This window comes from Myxine glutinosa, chromosome 1 (assembly GCF_964187855.1).
Source record: "Myxine glutinosa chromosome 1, kmMyxGlut1.1, whole genome shotgun sequence".
In the NCBI taxonomy this organism is placed as follows: domain Eukaryota; kingdom Metazoa; phylum Chordata; class Myxini; order Myxiniformes; family Myxinidae; genus Myxine; species Myxine glutinosa.
The window spans coordinates 105,433,281-105,454,641 of record NC_136261.1 but is presented as its reverse complement, the minus strand read 5'-3'; the positions used below and the strand labels follow the sequence as shown (position 1 = coordinate 105,454,641).

The 21,361-nt window shown below is 42.7% G+C and overlaps 1 protein-coding gene across 4 annotated transcripts in view; it reads left to right on the top strand.

The window, feature by feature from the left end:
* The window catches only part of LOC137427237 (cytochrome P450 2J2), a 149,010-nt gene that overhangs the window by 63,479 nt on the left and 64,170 nt on the right, over positions 1-21,361 (top strand). For 2 of the 4 annotated variants that reach the window (XM_068116600.2, XM_068116591.2), the window contains exons 4-6: positions 6,209-6,358; positions 16,182-16,342; positions 17,128-17,301. In XM_068116600.2, the coding sequence (XP_067972701.2) occupies positions 6,209-6,358; positions 16,182-16,342; positions 17,128-17,301 (485 nt within the window). Of the gene's footprint in view, positions 1-188; positions 212-6,208; positions 6,359-16,181; positions 16,343-17,127; positions 17,302-21,361 lie in introns of those variants that run through there. The other 2 variants (XM_068116572.2, XM_068116582.2) reach the window with 2 other exon arrangements.

The following is a 21,361-nucleotide window of genomic DNA, read 5'->3' as shown; positions in this document are numbered from 1 at the left end:
TTCCCATTTCACACTTCTGCTGTTGGTCTGGCATCTTCTGTCTTCCTGCATCTTCTGTGTGCAATAAAACTTACAATTCTTCTTTCCTCGCACACCCATAATAAAAATGTACAAAAACACGTGTTCGTTTTATTTTCCAGCAGGGTCAACCCTATGTGGTCCAACTGCATGACATTGATGCCACTCACAACAATTGGTCCGAAGATGCAGGGTAAGTTTGCAGCAAAGTACTGCACAGCAAAGTGTAAGGCCACAAAACCTGTGGTCCATAATGTGTAATGTGATGATATGCAGCAAAGTGTCTGTGGCAGAAAGTGCTGCACATGTGCAGCAAATATATAACAAATGAAGGGTACGGCAGCAAAGTGCCGTGCAGTTCAGCTGCACAGGTGTAGCAAAGTGCAGCAGGGGGTGCTACACAGGTGCAGCAAGGTGTAGCTGCACCGTTCGATGTTGCTGCACAACTCCTCCTCCAAAGTGGGTCCCGGGGTGGGGGGGGGAGAGACAAAGCACGGTCAGCAAAGCAGAAAGGGCGCAAAGGTACACATCAACACAAGGTAATGCAACGCGAGGGGCGCGGAGGAGCGAGCAGAGCAGACTCGTCCCTAACCGTCCGTACCCCCCAACGTCGGCTTACACTACAGTACCCTAGCCCTTCCTTATAGTTACAAATTCGTCACTACGTCTTGTCTCCCATATCCCCTCTAATTCCAAATTCGTCTCCCAATCCCTCCCTGGAAGGAAGAGATGGAACCAACACAATGTCTCATCACGTCGAGATGCGTCTCACTTACTCAAATCAGTCACTTAGTGCTGGTGCGGAGCTTTGTCATCCTCGGTGAATGGATGTGGATGGCGTGAAGGGACTTCTCTTCCTAACTACTCTCGTTGACATTAACTTATTTACACTACCCGGGGTCATGCCCTGCCAATTGGCCATCTTTACACTATGTGGTTCTAAAAATCGAATTCCCCCATTGACCACTCTGCGGCGCCATCCAAATTTGGGTCTCACTCCCCAATTTTTCCTACTGTGCCCTTGCACAATTTCGGGGCTGGGTCGTGTGGCTCCACTAGCAGGTCTACCTACCTGCGCACCTCCGCCACTGAAGTCGCCACCCGAGCTTAACTGCTCCTGCGACTACCTAAACCAGGTAAGACCCCTCCTGGCACTCTACCCCTCTGATGCCCTCTCTGGCATTGGGCTACCCGGGTCCTTCCCTCGGATCCTCGGTCCCCACTGAACAACTACTCTGACTGGCTCCCAGAGCCTACCTGTGGCCTCACCTGGCCAACAAACTACCAGTGATGAGTGCTCCAATAACCATACGCACCAACAAAGCCCACACGCCCATCCATTCCACATACTCACGCACCCAACCAAGCACTTCACTGCCACTTCCCACACCACAGGTGTCAATATCGAAACAATTTACCTAAGCCCTCTACCTGGCTTTACACTACCCACCCCGGGTATTCGTGAATGGGTCCATCTCCCCCCATTCACTCCTTCACACCATGCATTCCACACCAGATTTTCTCACACACCATTTATCTCACACACCACTTTTCTCGCACACCAAATTCGCACACCTTTTGTGCTCACACACCTGTTTCCATACACCCCAACACAACTCCATTTGTCCTCCATACACAATTCCTGGTTATTCTCAACCAATTCCTCATTTGCTCAATACCATCCTCACACACACAGTGATTCTCAACCAATTCCTCATTTGCTCAATACCATCCTCACACACACAGCATCTTCTAGCTGACTACTTCCCATAAAACTCGTGCTTCCCCGTCTTCCCTTACACTAAGCACTTCCCTCATCGTTATCATCCTTCTAATCTCTCTACGTCCCCTCTACCTGTACAAATGTCGCTACTTAACTCTCATGTCCTCTACTGTCATTTACTAATTCCCTAACAATTATCCTAGCTTGCCCTCGGCTAGCTTCGGTGCCCCATGGAGGTAACCATCACTGGCACCTCCATGTGCATTTCACTGCCATCCCCCTAAACTAATGCTCATGAGCCCCAAGGTGAGGAATGGTGAAACCACCACTCTCCCACGCCGGGTACCATGCCCCAACACTATCGCTATTCGTCTACTACACTCGAGCCTCTCCGGGTGGAAATACATTTTCGTCACAGCTCGGCTTCGAAAAGCCGAGCGATGCATGCGGTTGGTCAGTCTTCTGTAGGTTGGGCCCATCCGGCATTTTTGATCCAGGGGAGGAGGCATGGAAGGGCCAAGGTTCAGGGCTCCATCTCTACGCGGTGCCTCGCGGTCCCACGCACGATGGCCCAACAGCCCATGGTCGGAGCACCGCACCCGCCAGGGGGCGCGGCTCCGAACTCTCCTTCCTCCCCTTGAACCTTGCTGATCGCCTTTCCCGCCAAGGCGCGGCACCAACCATACAGGGCAGGGCCCGGCACAAATCGTGCACAGCGGTCCATGTGAAACCGCCGCGGCATCGATCCCCACCGGTCTCCACAGCAAATGACTCACCGAGGGCTCACGTCAACTATCCATCGCGCTAAACGCTACCCTGGTCTGCGTTGATGCTCGAGCCGCGTTCTCACCACACGCGACCCATTCCACACTCGCACACCGCGGCGCTCCAGTGCCCTCCCATACACTCCATGCATTCTGTTACAGCACGCTCCCTCCGCACGCAGTCCGGTGTGCATTCTTTCTCGCACTCTGTACTCACACCTGCACACCAAGGCGCACTCACACTGTTTGCACACTCCATTATCACACACCCTCGCGCACACCCTGGTGCACTGATACCACTCACACACTCTATTACACACGCTCTCGTTAAGTACTCCGTAACATCCACGGGTGTGCACTCTCCTGGTACACACCCAATAACACACTCTGGTGTGCACTCCTGCACACTCTCTACAACACGCTCGGGTGTGAACTCTTTCTCACTCTCCTTGGCCATCGCACACTCTGTAACACACTCTTCTCTGACGCACTCCGCCATACACTCGCGCTCCGGTGCACACTTTTCTCGCACATGCGCACCTGTCACCCTCACACACCGCACCACGGACCTTCCACGACCGCCCGGGTTTCGCCTTGATCCCAAGCGCGCCAAAAATATTTTCCCGCCAAACACATTCGCGCCATTACATCTCACCTTGGGGATTCTCTTCTCCGCCAGCAGCACCTGCAACCTTTTATTGGGGTTAGCAAGCCCGACATCACGGTGCAAATACAAACTTTGCGTACATTCCATTTATTTCTCCCGTGATTCATTTTCTAACTCTGCCGTCTCTTCGGCCCCAATCATTTCTTCTTCAATTTGAATTATTTCTTTTTCTAGCTCGACGACCACTGGAGCACATAAAATTTTCTTTTCCAATTCGGCGGCCGTCGGCTTTTCCACACCCCAAGTCGCGATTTCTATCCCCTCGGTCAACCTAGCTGTGCTCTGCTCTACCTCGCTCTCCACGTGTTCCTCACATCGCGTTACCTCGTCGTGTCCCAATGCGACCTCCTCGCTCAGCCCGCGCCCTATGTCCTCCTTCGCCTTTGTCGTGGTGTTCATTTGATTCAGCGTCTTTTTATTCTTCTCACGTCTCGCCTCCTCCTCCCAATCCATTCGATAGAGTTCAGCGAAGAATAACTCACAGTTAAACCCAGCTTGCACAGCGGCGTTGAATTGAGTCGTGAATACGTCCATGTCAAACTTAACTCGTGCAACGGGTTTGGCCTCCACCGCCACGTGCGAGGCGCCACCATTGTCTTTACCAGCTACCGCACCCTTTTCAGCTTCCATTACCACCAACTGTCCCTCTCGATCCTGGGTCATTAATATTTTTCCTTTTCTTCTACCCCCACCGGCATTCGACCGCTTTGGCTCACCATGGTATGAATTTAATTTTGGATTTTAAAACTAAATTTCGTCCACTCGCAATTTCAAGTGCGTGAAGCGCACTCCGGGTCCAATCCCACTCCCCGACACCAATTGTTACGGCCAATATGTACAATTGGTGTCCAAAATTTTGTCTAAAAATTTTGTCCCAGGTTCCAAATCCCAACTCCTGACTACCAATTGTTGCGGTTCTCTATGCCGCCCTTCTTCCCCTTACCAAGGGGGGATTAGTACCCTTGTCCTTACTGGGCTTGGCGGAACCGAGACTTGCAACGTCCCTTCCGGACAAACGCGGAGTAGGGTTTCGGGACCACTTCTCGCTCGTACCTAATTCCCCGCGCTGCCCTGGGAGCGAGAAAACAATCCTCGCACGAACCACGTGTGGTTTGAGTACGCCGAGCGGATTGCATACACGTCGTCCGCGCAGTTACCTAGAGGTTGGAACCCGATTAGAGCGGTTGTGCTCGTGCCACGCTTAGTCAAATGAGGAAACCACAGGAACGATCGAATCAGGAAGAAAGGAAGAACACAGGTTTTAATTATTCCCACACGTATATACAATGTTCAGGGATGCAGAGACACAGAGCAACCTTAGACAACCTTAACTTATCCTTTGGACAACGGGCCCATCTCACACTCACACAGGGAATTGCAGATGGGTAGAGGTTCCCCAACGCATCGATGTGGTCGTCCAGAGATGGTCCCCATACGGCTCTCCACGGCCCCGGCACTTCCCGCAAAGATGGTGGCAGGCGAAGGCAGGGACTCATAGCGCGTCTCCCGAACAAGGCAGATGATGGGGTGGAACGGCAAAGGGCGGGACTTTTAGCGTGGCTGGCAATTACTTAGCCGTTCTCACTCACGCGTCTCAAATGCACTGTATCTCGGCTTATGCATGTCTGGCTGCGCCCGCGTATCTGTACAGTTCTCACACATTGCCAACTCCTCTTTCTCGATCCTCCGAGCTGGTTAGTGCGCGCGAGTTCTCGTGCAAGTTCTTTATATCGATCCTCTTCCGCGCTAGTCCTCATGCAAATCCTTTTATCAACCCTTTTCAACGCGAGTCCTAAAGTTCATCAACTGCCGAGTGCACGCGAGTCCTTAAGTTCATCAACTGCCGTGTGCACGCGAGTCCTTAAGTTCATCAACTGCCGTGTGCACGCGAGTCCTTAACGCTCTCCACTTTCGAGTACTCAAGTTCATCAACTGCCGTGTGTCCTTTGCATCGGTGTTCCCGCGCTAGTCCTGTGTTCAACAGCTTTCACCGCTCATCAAATCCTGTTTGTCGCAAGTCCTAAATGCTCTCCACTTGCGAGTCCTCTCTCTTTGCTGCAGTCCTGCCGAGGGCTTTGCGCAGCGGGTCTTATAGCTATGCCCCCGGAACCTTCTGGAACACTCTCGATCCTCCTCACCACGCCCTGTGACGCAACGCCGCCGTCACCACTTCTGAGCTCTGATTGGTGGCTCGTGCTTACCGTCATCATTTCTGCCGCTCCGCCTCGGTCCTCCTGACCTTCCTAGCCTGCCTCGTGTTAACTCGCCCAAAATGAACCAACGTTAACGCAAAAGGGATTGAGGCTATGGACGTACGATTGTCGGTGACAGTAGGGCCTATTTTCCCCTGGCTTATACTCAACGCAGAACTAACGATGGAAAGGAACTAAGCTTACAAATACGAAGACATAACTATACTATCGCGAGGCTACATGTTGCTTGTGTGACTAACTATGGGGGGCAAATTTAACCTTTATTAGACTCACTTGACAGACTCAAAACCGCAACACTATATATATTTATATATATATTTATATGAGAGTAGGGGCTTTTGTCTAGTTTGTTGCATGGCTTTTCATCCTTTTTTTTCTTTGGTTAATGAAATGTCATCTTCTTTAACCTTAATGTCTTCAATGTATATATGGAAGAGGAAGTGATGTCAGGTTCACATACTTCATCAGTGCAACCTCACATTGATTGGAGCAGAGATTTTACTTCATTTCTGCCTGGCTAGATCCCACTTGAGAAGTGGAAGTTGTTCCTTTGCAATGTAGTTCAAAGCTTTTGATTTTTCCAGTGCTGAAAACGTTGCTGCTGAAATAAGTTGAATAATAAACGATTTGCAAATATTTTACGCAGTTTTACGCAGCGTTCAAACACAACTTTCATTGTTGAAGAACTACATGCTGCTTCAAAGATCATTTATGGTGAAAAAATGGTGGTGTGACCTGCTACATGATCCTATTTGGAAATGTTGCAAATGTTGGATGTCTTCCCTGATCTACCCAGCTTCTAAAACTTTGGAAACCCTTTCAGGTATCCTGACTGCACCTTATGGAGAAGCTTGGAAGCAGCAACGCCGCTTTGCTCTCCATACGATGCATAACTTTGGCTTAGGTCGAACCGTGTTGGAAGATTTTATCTTGCAAGAGGCTCAGCACCTCATGGAGAGATTCCCTCAGAAAGGTATGAACATCGGAATTTGGCAATATTCGGTCAAGGTGATTTCTTCCTTTTTGTTTTTCTGCTTATTTATTCACAATGTCATTGTGATCCAATCTCACAATCTCTTTCACAAATCCAATCTCACATTGATCAAGTAGGGCTTTACAGGAACAATATTGAAATGTATCCAGATATTAATAGACAGTGGTCATATCGGGTGATTGTTGTGTCCTGAGGTTACTGCGGGATCTGATTAGTTTATTAATTTAACTTGCACGAAAGGTCACCTGACTTCCCTGTTCATGTACAAATCAACACTTCCTTTCTACCTGACTATCCTACCGAGACGGAGCAAGAAGGCAAACTGACCCAAGCAATTTAATAATAGTGGGACGAAATAGTGGGACGAATAACAATCATACTAAAATACGCCATTTGTGTCTGTCTGATGAATTTTTGACGCCAATACATTCTGTCGTAGTCCTGGGGCCAGGAGGACCCACCATGCACCCCACTCAGCATTCACCGGGACCACTATTTTCTTACTTATTAAGTAGCTGGTGAAATTTTAAAACATGTACCCAAAGAATAAAGTGTCACAATCGACGTTTTTTCGGCGAAAAACAATACCGGCTTTGAAGCAGTAGAAATTGCAAGAGATAGGGGGGTGAGGGGGGGGGGGGGGGAGAATGAAAACGTGTCACTTTTTCCCCTCCTGGATGTCTTCTTTGTCAATATTTTAAATGAACAAGTTGATTTACTCATAATTTCAGCCTCTAGAAGAGATTTATCAACTTAAGATACATTTTTAAACTGATAGTAGGCCACAATTAAACCTATTATTGAAAATCGCCCACGTATTGCATTCTATAAGAGAAAAATGTTAGTTTTTATTTTTTAATTGTGAGAGCTCCCTGTGAAAATCTCGTTATTGTAGTTGTCTAGTACATGTATTCTGTAATACTTTAGGAGAAGGTGTCCAGTGGGTCTGTTGGTTAACTGAAGCAGAACATTTGATTCCTCACTATCACTTTTCTTTTTCTTTCAGCCTGTGACATATAGTAATGTTTTTGTTTACTTGGCCCTTTTTCTTATAATCAAGAGTACGTTTCATGATGTGTGATGTTAATTTCCTTTTTGGGAGGGAGGAGGTAAAACAGTACAAGAGCAAGCTGAAAGAAAATGTGATGAGAAGTTACTCACACGAATCAGAGGAAAATGTATATTCTCTGTGGAGGCTCATTACCATCCATTACATCTTGTTGGAGGTGTCAGGGAACTTTCTTACTGAACCCTGAAGGTAATAATTTGAGACGAAACTCAGATACAAAAGAACTTGGTACGTCTCTTCGAGCCAAGGTTTATTCCGAATTAGGAGGGAAACTTGTTACACAAAATCGAACAAAGATATAACACATTGCTTGAACTCTTCTCCCTTCTCGTCCTGCGTCTTCAGATGAATTCCTTCTCTTCTCTCGGAGCATTGGTGCTTAAGTAGACCCTCGATCCCTTGATGTAGGAAATTGAAATTCAGAGATCAACACAGAACTTAGCAGCCCGTCTTCCTGGTGCCAAGACCCATCTGCTCTGCATCATCATTCACTCAAAGCATACCATAGGTAGCTATCAGGGAGCAGGGTCACTGTTTGGGCCGAAAAAGGGTCAACACTCTCTGGCAATTTAATCTCAGTCAGTTGACTCTGGCTTATAACCCAGAGCCGAGTCAACACTCTTTCCTGAGCTTTTTCACTAAAGGACAAAGGTTATATGTCCCAGACACCCCCTTATCGCTTTGGGTCCATTCCCAAGGCTTTGCTCACGCTGCACGGTTTAAAAACACATTCCATCTTTTAACAATGGGTCAAAACTTCGTTTCTCCACGTTCTGGCATGCTATAAGAACAAAGTTTATATTGACGTACATTTTAATCATTTGCATACCTCACCGACCCTAACAAATATGACTTATATATTTATCTATACTTCCACAATACCTGATTTTTTTTTTTGCTTAAATTAACAATTTAATCAACTTCCTATGAAATATTCTAACCACAAATTTGGTAATCCAATTTTTTTCAAACATAAGGCATAAGGCATAAGGCATAAGGCATACACCGTCATCCTGAAAGAATCTGATCACAAAACATTTCTTAGTTCATTGACTCTTTCCATCTATCTATAATTCCAGTAATCTCTGTGTGTTTGTTTGTACGTTTGTACGTTTGTACGTTTGTACGTTTGTACGTTTGTTTGTTTGTCTGTGACCGCTGTTTCTCGACAACCACGGGTCCGATATACTTTAAACTTGCCAGGTATATTGCTGGGGACCCGAGGATGTGCCTTTTCAAGGTTTGAAATTAATCGGACAAGTACTTACCGAGCTATGGCGATTTAGCTGTTCGCCGTTCGCTTTGGCGTTGCGAATGGACCAAACCATTGCATGTAAATAGAGGGGGGGGTTCTGTGGTCGTTGCGAATGGACCAAACCATTCATGTAAATAGAGGGGGGGGGGGGTTCTGTGGTCGTTACTGCCACGTGGTTTCAAAGTTTTTTTTTGTTGTTGTTGTTTGCACGCATGTTTTTTTGCACCCACGTATGGGCACGCCCTAGGATGTTTACACACACACACCCCTACACAAATTTTTTTTTTTTTTTTTTTTGGCAAGGAACGGGCACCCACGTACGGGCACGTCCTAGCTTATATATAGTACGGGCATGCCCTAGTATTGATAATGCAATTCATTTCATTTGCATAAAACATACAACACTTCACCTTCACCAAAACACAATAATTTCAATTCACCATTTAAAATAATAAAGCATCTGCGACATTTGGCCGTACATTTTGCTTCAAACAAATATTGGCTTTGTGTTTGAAAAGAAGAGAAGAGGCCGATCACTCGTTTGACATTCAAGTATGAAACATTTTCTTCTGGTGTCTTCATAGCACCTACACTATTTCGCGTAGGATTTTCCGCTGTTGTGAAAGCTGGGCGGAGTCACAAACTGACCCTGCTCTGCATGTAGCATCCTTGCCACTCTTGCTGTGAGCCATAGTAGATTTGAACAAGGCCTTCGTGCAGTTGTAGTCGACTTGCCTCCTCACTCATCATGAGCATGGAGCAAGTGTTGATGTGATGTTGGTTGACCAGCAAGATGTGGAACAGAGATGCCAGATGCATCCACAACGATGTTAGGACCATGGTTCATACCAGGAGCCTCCAGCAGAATCATGCACAGCTGTTGTGAAAGAAAAGCACAGCCGTCCACTTACAGCTCCACGCTGGCTCTCCAGATGTTGGTGGAGTAATGACACATGTCACCGCATCCAGTAGAAATCGCAGCCAAGATGTCGCCGTCCCGCAATTGCTGACTTGATGAATGTTTGAGGCCTTTGAACAAAAATAAGTGATCGCCTTTCTTCCATATGTTGCAGTGTGATCCAGGCAAATGGTCACATAAATTTTCTTTGGTGAAGGTAAGCATCCGTTTCCAATTTTACAAAGGAGAATATCTTCATCATTCTTTAAGAAGGAGGGTGTATGCCAAGATTAACTTCATTTTTAGCCACAATTTTCTTTCTCGAACTTCTTCCCAATTCCATTAGCACTCCCTTTGAGATGTGACCTGGTCTTATCCTTTTACTCAGCCACATCTGAATCTGCTTTCCACACACACTGAATCAGATAGGGTACATCTTATCATAAAATCACCATATTTTAACTAATCATATATTTCTTATAACAGTTTCACATTCAACAATTTGTTGTTTTCCTTAAGACATTCAAAAAAGTTATATTCATTTATATGCGTCACACAAATAATATCCAAATCAGGTATATATTTTACAACTAAACTAAGAATAGCATTTAAAATTGCTTTCAAATCAGTATAGTTTGAAAATTAAACTCATGCAGTTCTTTTTTTTTTTTTTTTTTTTTTTTTTTTTTTTTTTTTTTTTTTTTTTTTTTTTTTTTTTTTTTTTTTTTGTATACAATATCGAGGCTCGTGAAAGAGCGAAAACACTACTCAAACTTAAAGTTTTAACACTACTCAAAGAAAATAAATGCATTATAATGAGTGTATATGATTAAAATCACAAACAGAATGTCTAATTCCCAACAAATTATGCTTAACAAACAAACTATGCATAATGTATCATTATCATAGTCATCCCTACTCTTTTTATTTTATTTTAACAGTGTAATTTGTGGTGATATGAGTTCACTGATCTTGTGAAACTGACACAATTCATAACATTTTCATTATGCCATTATCTTAACTCTACTGTACTCATTTACAACATTACTTGATTCAATCTTTTAATCTCAGTATTATTCATATCATCATAAAATCTTTCTATTTTGGGTCCATATTTGTTTCTATTCTTAACAACTTCCTATGGTTTATCAATTTGTTCCAAAATACCACAACCAAAGGTTTTAACCAAAGCTCTACCAAACCATTCCCAATTTGAACCCAAAATACTAGTGAAACAATGATTCGAAGAATTAATTTCAAGGGGTCAACAAATTTATTTTATAAACAGATCTAATTTTTCCCCATCCAATAGTTTTCCTTACCAACTGTCATATTGCAACACTTTAATAAGCCTTCGAAAAATGTCTCCCAAATCAATAAATTCCCTTTTACTTCCCAAATACTCATCTGTAAATTAGATATTGAATTACAATTTTCTCCCAATTTGTTTGGCCTAAATGGCCGCAAAAGTGGCTGCCAACATGCAGTACCGTTTTTATCTACCAAGCAAGTATTCGTCCACATAAGACCTCTACCAAAATTTTGTTTTAAAACAAATCTGGGATTTCTAATTATTTGGAAGCACACTCTCAGGATATTTCAGGCTGCTGTTAACAATCCACTATGATAAATTAATTCCTTTACCCACAATCAAATAATGAATACAAATTGAGGATATTATCCCTATCACATTCATTTATAGATTCATTATGTTGGATCTAATTTTTCCCAACTGCTGTAAGGAAGAACAATAGCTCTTATAAGTCTTAGTAATATCGTACTTAATTTACCCAGCATCTAAGAATTGTTTACTATCCATTCCCATCTGTTAACCAGTGACTTTTTTTAAACTCCAAAACTTAATTTGATGAATCCCATGTGTCCTACCACTCCCTACCACATGTGCCCAATCCCTACCACTCATTGAAACCCATACTTTTGTAGAAAATATCCAAGTAAGTGTTTTTATGCCCCCCCTAACTGTTGCTCATCCATTTCTATGCAACTAGTGAGTACTACTGACACCAGTATGCCAATATATGTGTGCCAGATTAACAAATATGTTGCAGGTACACGTAACATCGTGTTCTGAGGTTAAATAACGTAACAGCGCGTTCATGTCTGTCCCTTGGTTTAAGATTCACAATGCATTCCGTTTTAAAACTCACAATAGTTCAATTCAGCCAGATTTTCTTTACTACATTTTCTATATCATCTATGCCTAATACACGTCCATACATACAGCACAATTTATGTGCTGATAAAATTCAAGTTTATATATATATATCAAAAATCCATGAGCAGAGTACTGTGGTAAATCAGTGTAAGACCTCTTCCAAATTTGGCTAATTTTGTACTCCCACATTTTTTATTAAGCTCATATCCATAAATAGCTTTTATTCTCATATAAATGCTATCAAAAATGGAATCCCAAAATTACTCACAATTATTCTTTACTATTAAGTAATGGCTGCTCATAACTCAGCACATCAAATCTTTATATTCCATCTCCCTTGACAAAAGAGATAATTTTCATAATCAAATTATATTTCTATTTTATTTTACGGATTTTCTGGATATTCGATCCCATCCACATGAAACTATCTATTTCCAGACAAGCACATTGTCGGTTTCAACAATCTTATAAGATTGACACACAAAAAAAAACAAAAAAAAACATTGACACACAAACAACACACACACACATGCATTATGCGTATTTGTTTGCGTTGGAACCATTATTTGCAGACCAAGATGGGTGTCAATTTTATTTCAATTTCATAAAATTTGTCCTTTAATTTTAGAAACGCCAATACACAAATAGACAAAAAGTTTATTCTTAGAAAACCCCTATAATGTCACATTGAAATTACCCTTTCGATTCCCACAATAATTTATCCAAATTTTACAACACACCCATTTACATATCAGTCGACCACTGACCTATCAATCATACGAAACAATAGTCCAAAATTCCCACCTTGCATCTTCGGACCACTTGTTTTGAGTGGCATTAATGTCACGCAGTCAGACCACATAGGGTTGGCCCTGCCTGGCAGAGAAATAAAATGAAACGTTCTTTGTGTATTTTTATTATGATGTGCTAGGGGTAAGAGGATTTGTAAGTTTAGTTAGCCCTGAAGAGCAGGAATGGCCTGTATGCCGGTCCGGGGGCTAGCTGGTTTGATATATGCACACAGAAGATGCAAGAAGCAGGAAGCAAGATGCAAGAAGCAAGCAGCAAATGTGATGATTTATGAGTGTTTTTGTGTATTTTGCTGTGCTTTCTCTCCCCTCCAATCTTCTTTCCAAAAAGGACAGGTCCTGGGTCATAGAACTGTAAATAAGGTTAAGTTTTCTGTGCTTGTATATAAAAATGCTGCCCACCGGCTATATGTTTAGTTTGACAAATTCCGGATTCGGTTAATTGTGGGCGTGATTCTGTTAGAGTAGCTACTCAAAGCAATAGGGGGGACATATTTAGTGTTTTAAAACTGTCGCACCCACGGGTTAGAGTAAATGTTAGGGGGAACCACATCTATATGTCACATGTAAAAGTAAAAGTTAATTTTCCAGATCATTCTCAAAACCGGTCGTTCCAATTTTTGTTAGGTTCGACTCAGGGACGAGTCTGACGGGAGAGAGGGGTAGTGTTGCGGTTTTGAGTTTTGTACAATAAAGGTTAAATTTCCCCCTCATAGTTAGTTACACAACAACACGTAGCCTCGTGATAGGGCAGTTATCTTTTAGTATTTGTGAGCATAGTCCTTTTCCTGTGTTAGTCTTGCGTTGAGTAGACTAATGAGAGTAGGTCCTCCATTGCCTTATGCCTCCATTGCCTCCTTGTGCTGCCTTTGGCTTTTTGGCGCGAATTAACACGAGGCAGGCCTGGCAGGTCGGGTCGGGACCGAATGAGGGTGGCGAAGAAGCTGACGGTAAGCGCAACCCGCCAATCAAGGCTCAAAGGGAGTGGCTGCGGCAATGCGTCACAGGGCATGGTTGGAACGTTCGAGAGGGCTCAGGGCATGTCCATATAACCCTTCGCGCAAAGCCCCCACGAGGCAGTTCAGCGAGTTGAGTGCAGTGAGTTTGGTGAGTTATGAGCTATTGGAGAGGCCCGAATTGATGAGAGTTACCAGATCGGAGAAAGACGCGCATGAACCAAGTATAAGCGCTCGTATTAAGTGACGCTCAGTTGAGCTTGAGGCTGAGCCTCTATCGCATTGGGTTATGTGAGTGATAGCATGCTGGTAACTCGACGTGCTGTGGAAAGCTGCCGAGAGACGCGTACATTCCCTCCCACCTTCCTGCCTCATCTGCTGCCTTTTGTGCGAGAGACGCGCTACGAGGATTCCTTTCCACCACCTGCTTGCCATCTTCGCGGGACGTGCTGGGACCATGGAGAGCATGCCGGGCCGCCGTTTATGGACGACCAAGGCAGCGCGTGGACACCATTCTACCTGCAATTCCCCTGTGTGAGTGTGATCAGGCCCACGTCTGGGCGTAAGCATAAGACTGCATAAGTTCTGCTCTGTGTCTACTTTCTACAGAATTGTACATTGTGTAAATAATAGTAATTAAACCTGTTATTCCTTTATTCGACCGTCTCGTGTTTTCCATCATTGACTAAGCGTGGTACGAATAGAACCGCTCTAATCGGGGTCCAATATTAACGGTAACTGCACGGATCACGTGGTACGCAATCCGCTTGGTGTACTCAAATTACACGTGGCTCGTGCGAGGCTTGCTTCCCCGCTTCCATGGCGGTGCAGGTATTTAGGTACGTGTGAGACTTGGTCCCGAAACCCTACCTTGCGTTTGCCCGGAAGGGGCGTTTCAAGTCTCGGTTACAGCGGCCCAGGAAGAACCAGGGGCTTAATCTCCCCTTGGTAAGGGTAGGAAGGGTGGTGGAAAACCGTAACAATATATATATATACACAAAGAATTAAGTTAAGCACCCCCCCCGTTTTTTTACAACCTCGCACATTACAAGTTTGTTGTCGTCAAAACAGTGTAATATACCCATGATATTGCTATATTTTCTGGAGAAGTGATATTATGGTCACATAAAAACATAACAATCATGCCGTTTTCAATATTTTATTCTGAATAATTTAAGGTGAAATTTTTTGGGAATTTTAGGCATATTTTCACCTCAATTTAAGTATGGAGCTATAGGTCCATCACGGACAATGTGGATGACGTTTATGTTTTCTAACGTACAGTCATTGTTCTGAGAAGACCTCTAGCGATCTTTGCGTCAATAACGTGTGTAGGACCCACGTGATCGGATGGAGCAAGGTGCTGTGACAACCATCCCCTGGCCTGCGTACAGTCCTGACCTGAACCCCCTCGAGCACGTTTGGGACATGTTGGGACGACAAATTGCGAAGATGGTCCCTCCAATAGCCAATCTGGATGAATTGGAACGTGCATTACATCGGGAATGGAACAACCTGCCACAGCAACGCATACGACGGCTTACAGGGTCTATGAGACGTAGGGTTGAGTCAGTGATCCGATCACGTGGGTCCTACACACGTTATTGACGCAAAGATCGCTAGAGGTCTTCTCAGAACAATGACTGTACGTTAGAAAACATAAACGTCATCCACACTGTCCGTGATGGACCTATAGCTCCATACTTAAATTGAGGTGAAAATATGCCTAAAATTCCCAAAAAATTTCACCTTAAATTATTCAGAATAAAATAATGAAAACGGCATGATTGTTATGTTTTTATGTGACCATAATATCACTTCTCCAGAAAATATAGCAATATCATGGGTATATTACACTGTTTTGACGACAACAAACTTGTAATGTGCGAGGTTGTAAAAAAACGGGGGGGTGCTTAACTTAATTCTTTGTGTATATATATATACATATATATATATATATGCATATATATTATATATGTGTGTGTGTGTGTGTGTGTGTGTGTGTATGTGTGTGTGTGTATGTGTATATATGTGTGTATGTGTGTGTATGTGTATATGTGTGTATGTGTATATGTGTATGTGTGTGTGTGTGTGTGTGTGTGTGTGTGTGTGTGTGTATGTATATATGTGTATATGTGTTTATATGTGTGGATGTATGTGTATGTGTGCGTGTGTGTCTGTGAATAAGAGAGACAGAATTGTGACGAACAGAAATGAAAAAACGAGATGTGTGTGTGCGTGTGTGACCCACTTCCCCGTGTGTGTGTGTGTGTGTGTGTGTGTGTGTGTGTGTGTGTGTGTGTGTGTGTGTGTGTGTGTGACCTACTCCCCCCACCGTGTGTGTGACCCACTCCCGTGTGTGTGTGATGTGTGACCCATCACTCCGCATTCACCCAGGCCTGGTTTTCTCGAACAAAGTCAGAATAAATTGGAGGTGCGGAAGAAGTGCGAACAAACATGCTCATTTACAAAGTACATATGCAGACTAATTCATACACACAATGTGGATGTTACCATTCCTTCCATTCACGTTTCAATACCATATTAATGAGTCATGTGCTGATAAATTCGATTTTTTTCTTTTATTTCATATTTTAAAATATTGTACTTGCCTTGAATCCACAATGTATGTTTTTCAGGAGAGCCGTTTGATCTTCATCTGTCAATGCACAATGCTGCCAGTAACGTCATTTGTTGCCTGGTGTTTGGTCATCGTTTTTCTTATGATGATGAAATGTTCAAGAAAATGCTGCGATTGATGGAGAGAAACTTGGAACGTGAAGGAAATTATGTTGGAATGGTATGTGATCTGTGTGAGCATCAAGGTTTATGAAACGGTATTTTGCAAACAGTGGTGGTGGTGTGTGTGTGTGTGTGTGTGTGTGTGTGTGTGTGTGTGTGTGTGTGTGTGTGAACATCACTCCTTCATTCCTCTTTTCTCCCACCTCTGGAACAAACTCCCACACTCTCCTCAATCCCACTCCTCCCTCCAGGTCTTTAAAACAGCTGTTCACCACCATCTCTTATCCTCCCCCATCCAAAACGTTGATCTTTTCTACCCCCGATAAAACACCCCAAATCCGCCTCTTTCAATCCCCAACTTCTTTCCTGAAATTGCTAGTAGTGTTCATTTGCTTTATACCGTGTACCCCTCCCTCCTCCCCAACCCTCTCCCTTCCACAGATCTACCGACGTCCCTGTTCTCTACTGTTGTTGTGCTTGTGTGCTTCCCTCTCTCCCCCTCTTGTGCATGTGTTGTCATGTTCTATAAACTCTATAGTTTGTTTGTTTGACTTGTATGCGCTCCAGAACCACTGGATGGAATGCATTGAAAATTGGTGGTTGTACTGGCGGTGTACCTTGGTAGGTTTGAGGTGGTACATCGTATCGCATCACCTGGTGGATGGCGGAATTACAAGACAATTAAAAAAATCATTTGATAATGATCACATGTTGTAAATTTTGATAATGATCACATGATTTGGAAATTTGTCCTGCATTTTTCACCTTAAAGGATTGTTGGATTCTTCTGCTGTCAGGAAACCTATTATGTCTCAACATTTTTGATTCTTTGTTTATCCACAGATGTGTCACATTTTTCCTTTCATCATGAAATTACCTGGACCTCAACAAGAATTGTTCAGAAACCACAAAGAACTGGATGATTTCATCAAGGAGGAGATTCTACAACACAAAAAGTCACGACAGCAAGGGAAGCCTCGCGATATCATCGACGCATACCTTGACAAAATTGATGAAGTGAGGTCACAATACAGAATGGGATAAATGTTGCATTATGACACTGTTTATTTAAATTGTTTTCAAGTATTTAGTAATGTATTGTTACATTCATGGGGGAGGGGGAAGTCAGAAATAGAATTGAGGCAAAATTACATCCAATCAGAGGTTGGATACAAAGTCCCTTCCTCATCAGATTTCAAAGTTGTCAAATTGTTTTGTTGTCGTGAATGTTGCTGTTTTTAAAATGCTTTCTCTGTAGACTTAAAACTACCAGGAGAAGCTCCCAAACGAATGTTGAGCTAGCCTGGAAAGAAAAGAAAGAAAGAAAATTAATTTGCTGTTTCTTACTTTAGCAATGTTTTTTTTACAGCACTTTGTATTGGATGAATGAGGTGCCCATTGAGTTTCCTAGCAATTATTAATAAAACGTTTTCTTGAAGTAGAAATCGCAGAAAAATGGTAAAGATGCCTATTCACTAATAATATGGCGCTTATTCACTTTTGTAACTGTGAAGGTAGGAAGAATCATCAACTGTAAGTGGGCAGGCATCTGATAGGGATATTTTTTAGATAGTATGTAATAGATGAATCAAGAAATTCAATGTCCATAAACTTGTCAGAAGAATCACAGATTGTTAATTCCCGAGGAGGACAACACTTTCTGTCTACAAGGAAATACAGAGCAAGAAACAATAACGTTTATCAAACCAAGAAGAGCATATTACAATTCATAAAAGCACATTGCAAGATTCACAGAAGGTCCCAAGTGAAATCCTGGTACAGTAGAGATGTACATCAAAGGAAACATCATACGGATACAGTGGCATGCACAGTATACAGTCAACATACAGTGTAGACATACAGAATCGACCAGCCAAGTGAAACATCCTAAGTACAATATTTACAACATTACAAACCCAGTGATAATCCTAAAGTACAACAAACCAACATCTTACAAACCCAGTGATAAGCCTAATATTTTGACGTCAGTCCTGACTTTTATACAAGTTGAAGTGGGAGGAGCAAGTGGAGGGGGAGGAGCGAAGAGAGAGGAGGAGAGCAGTAGGATTGGTTAGGCAAAGTGTGGGTGGGAGGGAGCAAAGATCGGGGGATACAATGTGATTGGTCGAGTGAAATATTGAGCAGAGGGATATCCCGTTGTTTGAGGAATGCATATTCAAATCTCCTTAATGAGGAAAATATGTTCTTCGAGACTCTTCGGCGTCAAAGTTCTATCAATCATAACATTGCGTTAACATTATTATAACTTTGCAGCAACGTTAGTAGTGTATATATTATGTTGCTTCTGGGACACTCTCATTTTCCCATTGACTTACATGTTAATTTTCCTCTTAACCTCAGTGCCCATTAACACCTCTATTTCTCCCACCCTAATCTTTATGAACCTTTTGTCTATAGTACCTATCCTTAATGTTGTTCATTAGACCACTCAAACACTACAAATATTTGTTTTCTCTTATAGACCTATAATCCTTCTTCTACATATCATCTGGCAGATTATCTTTGACCCACTCAAACATTGACCCATTCACTTACATGTTAATTTTCTTCTCACCTCTTTACGAACCTTTTAGCCTTTTTGACCCCTATCCTTAATGTTGTTCATTAGACCACTCAAACAATGATTCCCCTTGGTCTTATGGTACTCTTACTATCAATGATCCCGAGTAGACCACTCAAACATCGATCCTACAAATATTTGTTGATGCGTAGGAAATAATTTAATTCTCCTACAACTCTCTTCACCATCTAATATATTAACAAAAAAGATGTTTGAGTTTGGTTCTTTATCAAGATATTTTAACTGAGATAAAATAAAATGATAAACCTCCCTCAATGTCCTTGTCTGAGCGCCTCCAGTGCCACACACTTTTTGTAGGCTCTGCCCACTTTTTGTTAAGCTCCGTCCATTTTTTGGTAAGCCCCGCCCACTTTTTACTAAGCCACGCCCACTTTTTACTAAGCTCCGCCCACTTCTGCTAAGCCCCACCCACTTTATAAACTCTTCAGCATTGTATCATTTCCAGGTAATACATTACATCATTTTCAGGGAATTTCCATCACATCATTTCCAGTTAAGACTGCCCAGGGAATTTCCAAAGGAAATGACACACACCCAGCCCTTCTTATAAAAGGCACCGACCACACAGGCTTTTTCAAACACGCTTTCTGCTTCACTTGAGAATGGACTACTATGCCGAAATGGAATGGGATAACTTTGCTATTCCTTGGAGTCCTACTACCTGTGTAGAACTCAACCTTCAGATTGATGAACTGCACTCGAACCTCTTAATCAATGGAGGTAAGTTTGTTTATTTATTTATTTAAATTTTTTTTTTTTTTTTTTTTTTTTTAGATGAGACTCGTGTAAGAGTTAACAAAGTTTATTTTAATATTCATAGAGCTTGATTTATACAAATAAAAATATTGTATTAAATTAATACATTGTTATTTTCTTTCACAGGAAATTGTATCTGAGATACGAAATGAAAATTCTGCTTTTAACACAACTTGGGATGAAGTTATTTTTTTGTTTGAAGACATTTTGAACAACCAAGACCCCCAGAACGAGTTCTACCTTGATGACCCAGCCAAAGAGTTATACCTTGGAGATCCACAAAATCCTGAAAAAGAGTTTTACCATGATGATACTTGTTGTGAGTTATCAAAACAAAACCCACTGAACAAGTTCTACCTTGATGAGCCAGAATACAAGTCATACATTGGAGACCCACAAATTTCTGAAAATTGGGAAAGGGGAGTTCGCCCTGATGGTCTGCAGTTATACTATGTGAGACACATCATAGAAACCCTAAAAAATTGTGAAACGGGAATTCTCCCTGATGGTCCGCAGTTATACTATGTGAGACACATCATAGAAACCCTAAAAAATTGGGCAAGGAGAGTTCTCCGTGATGGTCCGCAGTTATACTATGTGAGACACATCATAGAAACCCTAAAAAATTGGGAAACAGGAATTCTCCCTGATGGTCCGCAGTTATACTATGTGAGACACATCACAGAAACCCTAAAAAATTGGGCAAGGAGAGTTCTCCGTGATGGTCCGCAGTTATACTATGTGAGACACATCATAGAAACCCTAAAAATATTGGGCAAGGAGAGTTCTCCGTGATGGTCCGCAGTTATACTATGTGAGACACATCATAGAAACCCTAAAAAATTGGGAAACGGGAATTCTCCCTGATGGTCCGCAGTTATACTATGTGAGACACATCACAGAAACCCTAAAAAATTGGGCAAGGAGAGTTCTCCGTGATGGTCCGCAGTTATACTATGTGAGACACATTATAGAAACCCTAAAAAATTGGGAAACGGGAATTCTCCCTGATGGTCTGCAGTTATACTATGTGAGACACATCATAGAAACCCTAAAAAATTGGGAAAGGGAAGTTTTCCCTGATGGTCCGCAGTTATACTATGTGAGACTTATCATGGAAACCCCCAATATTTCTGAAAATTGTGGTTCTACCTTGGAGACTTGGAAAGATGGTTATATTTTTGGAGACTTGGAAAGGGGGTTTTGTTTTGATGACTTGGAATGTGATACCTATCTTGGAGGCTCAACAGTGATGTGGTTATACCTTGGGAACTTGGAAAGTTGGTTTTATTTTGGAGACTCTACCTGTGGGGTCCATCTTGGAGACTCTTTGCATTCTAAAGCAATGAACAATGTTCTTTGTTTAATGACGCTTGATTTAAGCAATATCAAGAAAATTCGAGGAAGAAAATGCTGGAAAATTCTTTCTTCCCATTTCTACTTCTTCAAACTTGAAAGCCTTGAAAGACAGAATTGGAGGGAAGAGGAAAAAAAAAAAAATGAAATACGTATTTAAAAAAGAAGAAAAAAAAGATTATGTTAGGGTTAGGGTGGGATTTTGAATGTGAGGGTTAGGGATGGGGTTGGGTTAGGGATGGGGTTGGGTTAGGGTGGGATTTTGAATGTGAGGGTTAGGGTTGGGGTTGGGTTAGGGATGGGGTTGGGTTAGGGTTGGGATTTTGAATGTGAGGGTTAGGGATGGGTTGGGTTAGGGATGGG